This window comes from Setaria italica, chromosome IV, assembly GCF_000263155.2.
Source record: "Setaria italica strain Yugu1 chromosome IV, Setaria_italica_v2.0, whole genome shotgun sequence".
In the NCBI taxonomy this organism is placed as follows: Eukaryota; Viridiplantae; Streptophyta; class Magnoliopsida; order Poales; family Poaceae; genus Setaria; species Setaria italica.
Genome location: NC_028453.1, coordinates 22,227,105 through 22,230,268, shown reverse-complemented (window position 1 = coordinate 22,230,268; position 3,164 = coordinate 22,227,105). Strand labels below are relative to the sequence as shown.

Here is a 3,164-nt window from a genome sequence, read left to right as displayed (position 1 = left end):
GGTCAAACTCACCGAGCTCCATAGACCACTTGACACCTCAGCCGTTGACATCCCTGTTGTGAAAGATTTCACCAATGGGAAATGAGGATACTACACAAATCTTGTGCGCCTAGAAGTAGTGACACAGCTTTCTTGACGATATCAGTACTTCATAGAGCAATTTTTGTGCCTGGGTATAGCGGGTCTTGGAATCGCTGAGGACCTCACTGACATAATACACCAGTCGTTGCACCGTGTAAGCATGGCCGGGTTCTTGACGCTCCACGACCAGCACAGTGCTGACCACGTGTGTTGTAGCAGAGATGTAAAGGTACAACATTTCTTGGTCGGCTGGAGTTGTCATGATCGGAGGACTGGTCAGGAAAGCCTTGAGCTCTTTGAGTGCCTTGCTGGCCTTGTCATCCCACACAAATTTATCCGCCTTTTTGAGGAGCTTGAAGAAGGATGGACCTTTTTCTCCATGTTTGCTAATGAAGCAGCTAAGGGCCACCATCATGCTTATGAGCTTCATGACATCTTTCTTGTAAGATGGCTTTGTCCTATTTCTGATTGTAGCCACCTTGAAGGGGTTTTCTTCGATGCTTGGCTGACCATGAAGCCTAGGAGCTTGCCAGATGGGACACCAAAACCACACCTGCTGAGGTTAAGTTTCTAGCGGGAGGCTCGGAGGCTGTTGAAGGTTTCCTCGAGGTCGGCTATGAAGCTTTCCTCATCTTTTGTCTTGATAACCACATTGTCAACATAAGCTTCGACGTTCCTATGCAGTTGTGTTGCAAGGAAACCCTGGATTGCCTTCTAGTAGGTTGCGCCAGCATTTTTCAACCCAAAAGGTCATGGTGATGTAACAATAGATGCCAAAGGGTGTTATGAACGCCGTCTTGTCTTGGTCAGCTGGATTAAGGGCAATCTGGTAGATCGAGTAGTAGTTGGGTAAGCAGAGTAGGATGCTCCCCACTGTAGAGTCTATGACTTGGTCCATACATGGAAGAGGGAAAGGGTCCTAAGGGTAGTGTTTGTTCAGGTTAGTATAATCAATGCACATTCTCCATTCACCAGTTTTCTTTCTTACAAGAACTAGATTGGCTAACAAGTCAGGATGCTTACATTCACAGATGAATCCAGTAGCTAGGAGCTTATTTAGTTCTACCCTAATGGCCTCCTTGCGATCTTGGGTGAAGCAATGAAGTTTCTACTTGACCGGCCGTGCAATCTTGCTCAAGTCCAAGGAGTGCTCAGCCAGCTCCCTGGGGACACTGGGCATATCTGATGGCTTCCACGCAAATATGTTCGAGTTATTTCAGAGCAAACTTGGTGAGGTCGGCCCTAATGAGGGCCGTCTTGGTCAGGTCTTCAAGGCCGAGGCAAATCTTCTTGACCCTGGGGTCAGGCTGCAGCACCGTGGAGGTTGGCTTCTTCTTAGGGATCACGAGCTGGAACTTGCTCATCTTCTGAGCTTCGGCTACCATAGCGGTGGCCTTGGCTAGTAGCTCAAGTGCTTCTGCCAGCTAGACTGCCTCAGTGTCGTACTTGTATGATGTCTCCACATCACCATAGACGGAGAGGACTCCATTTGGGGCTGGCATCTTTAGGACAAGGTAGGTATGGTGCGGGATCGCCATAAATCTTGCCAGCATAGGTCTACCAAGGATGGCATGGTAGGAAGTCTTGAAATTGGCTACCTCAAACGTGAGGTGCTCCGTGCAGTAGTTGTCCTGTGTACCGAAAGTGACAGGCAAAACAACTCGACTGATGGGGTAGGACCCTTTTCCATGGACAATGTCATAGAAAAGCTCTTCACAGGGCTGGAGCCGCTCGAAGTCAAAGTCCATGCATTTCAAGGTCTCTGAGAAGATGATGTTGAGGTTGCTGCCACCGTCAATCAGCACCTTGGGTAGTAGGACCGGGATCGATGGTCGTGCAGACCACCAACGGGTAAGACCCAGGACCTAGGATGTGGACCCAATGATTTTGCCTAGAGAAGGTTATGGACTGCTTGGACCAGAGCAGATACTGGACTGGCTGTATAGAGACAAAATGCACCTCTAGTTAGCGTAGCTTCTGCTGGCGGTTGATGCAAAAAGTGTTACAGTCACCCACAATAATATTGACTTGGCGCTCAGGCCGCTGGAAGTCCCCATTTTGGTCGACTCTAGGCCGTTGGGCATCTTGGGGTACATTCTTTAACACGAATATTTCATAACATTTGTGAGTACATGCGCAGTTTTGCGGGACCCAAGGAACCCGGGAATAATCAATGTAGCTACTACATTTGTGAGTACAAGCACAGTTTTGCGGGACCCAAGGAAAAGATGCCGCCGCACAACTATAAAGTACGTAAAACAAAACTATAAATAGTTAATTATTTTCTACCTCCTTATATTTAATTATTCGTGTAAAGTTCACTTGTTTCCAAATTATAGATGTTAAATATTCAACAGGGACACTTGAAGGAAAGAGTAGCGGCAATATGTGAAGGTCTCATTGGATTCTTGGTGGATGAGATGGTAAATCCACAAGGAGAATTTTATTACGATGGACAAAAATTAGACGCTCCGAGCAACACCTTGACGGGAAGATGGTAGATAGTTTGATTTGTATAATACCCTAAGATTTGTATAGTATGCTAAGAATTGTATATATACTAAGAATTGCATATATAGTAATTGTATAAATATTAGTTTGATTTTATTATAAAAAAGTCTAAACTACTAAAGGTTAACAAAAGGGGTACGTACGTGATGCATGAAACTACAGGCGCCATGCAGGCACCTGCATGGTGCGCCTGAAATTTAAGGAGGACTTTAGTCCCAATTGGAAAACCGAACCGGGACTAAAGGGGGCCCCCTTTACTCCCGGTTGGTAAAACCAACCACGAGTAAAGGGCCCTGTCATGCACCTAGCGTGGCAGGACCTTTAGTTCTTTAGTCCCGGTTGAGTGACCTGGGACAAAAGACCCCCCGCTTTCATCTCGATTGGTTTATCCCGGATGGATTTTTGGAAGATTTGCTCCCACCAACTAGGACTAAAGGCCCGTTTTCTACTGAAGGACAGAAACGGTGACCAGAGGGGGGGTGAATGGGAGCCTCTAAAATTTCTTTTGAAAATTAAGGCCTCTATCTCTGACTATTTTGCGGACTATAGGTGGATGGTCCGCAGCATTGGCG

The 3,164-nt window shown here is 46.6% G+C and overlaps 1 protein-coding gene across 1 annotated transcript; it reads right to left on the bottom strand.

The window, feature by feature from the left end:
- Positions 1–1,505: 1,505 nt before the first annotated feature.
- LOC106804271 lies at positions 1,506–2,165 on the bottom strand. The gene is made up of 2 exons (XM_014805037.1): positions 2,088–2,165; positions 1,506–1,946 (listed from the first exon to the last, which is right to left on the bottom strand). The coding sequence occupies exons 1-2, from the start codon at positions 2,163–2,165 to the stop codon at positions 1,506–1,508; spliced, it is 519 nt and encodes a 172-aa protein (XP_014660523.1).
- Positions 2,166–3,164: the final 999 nt, after the last annotated feature.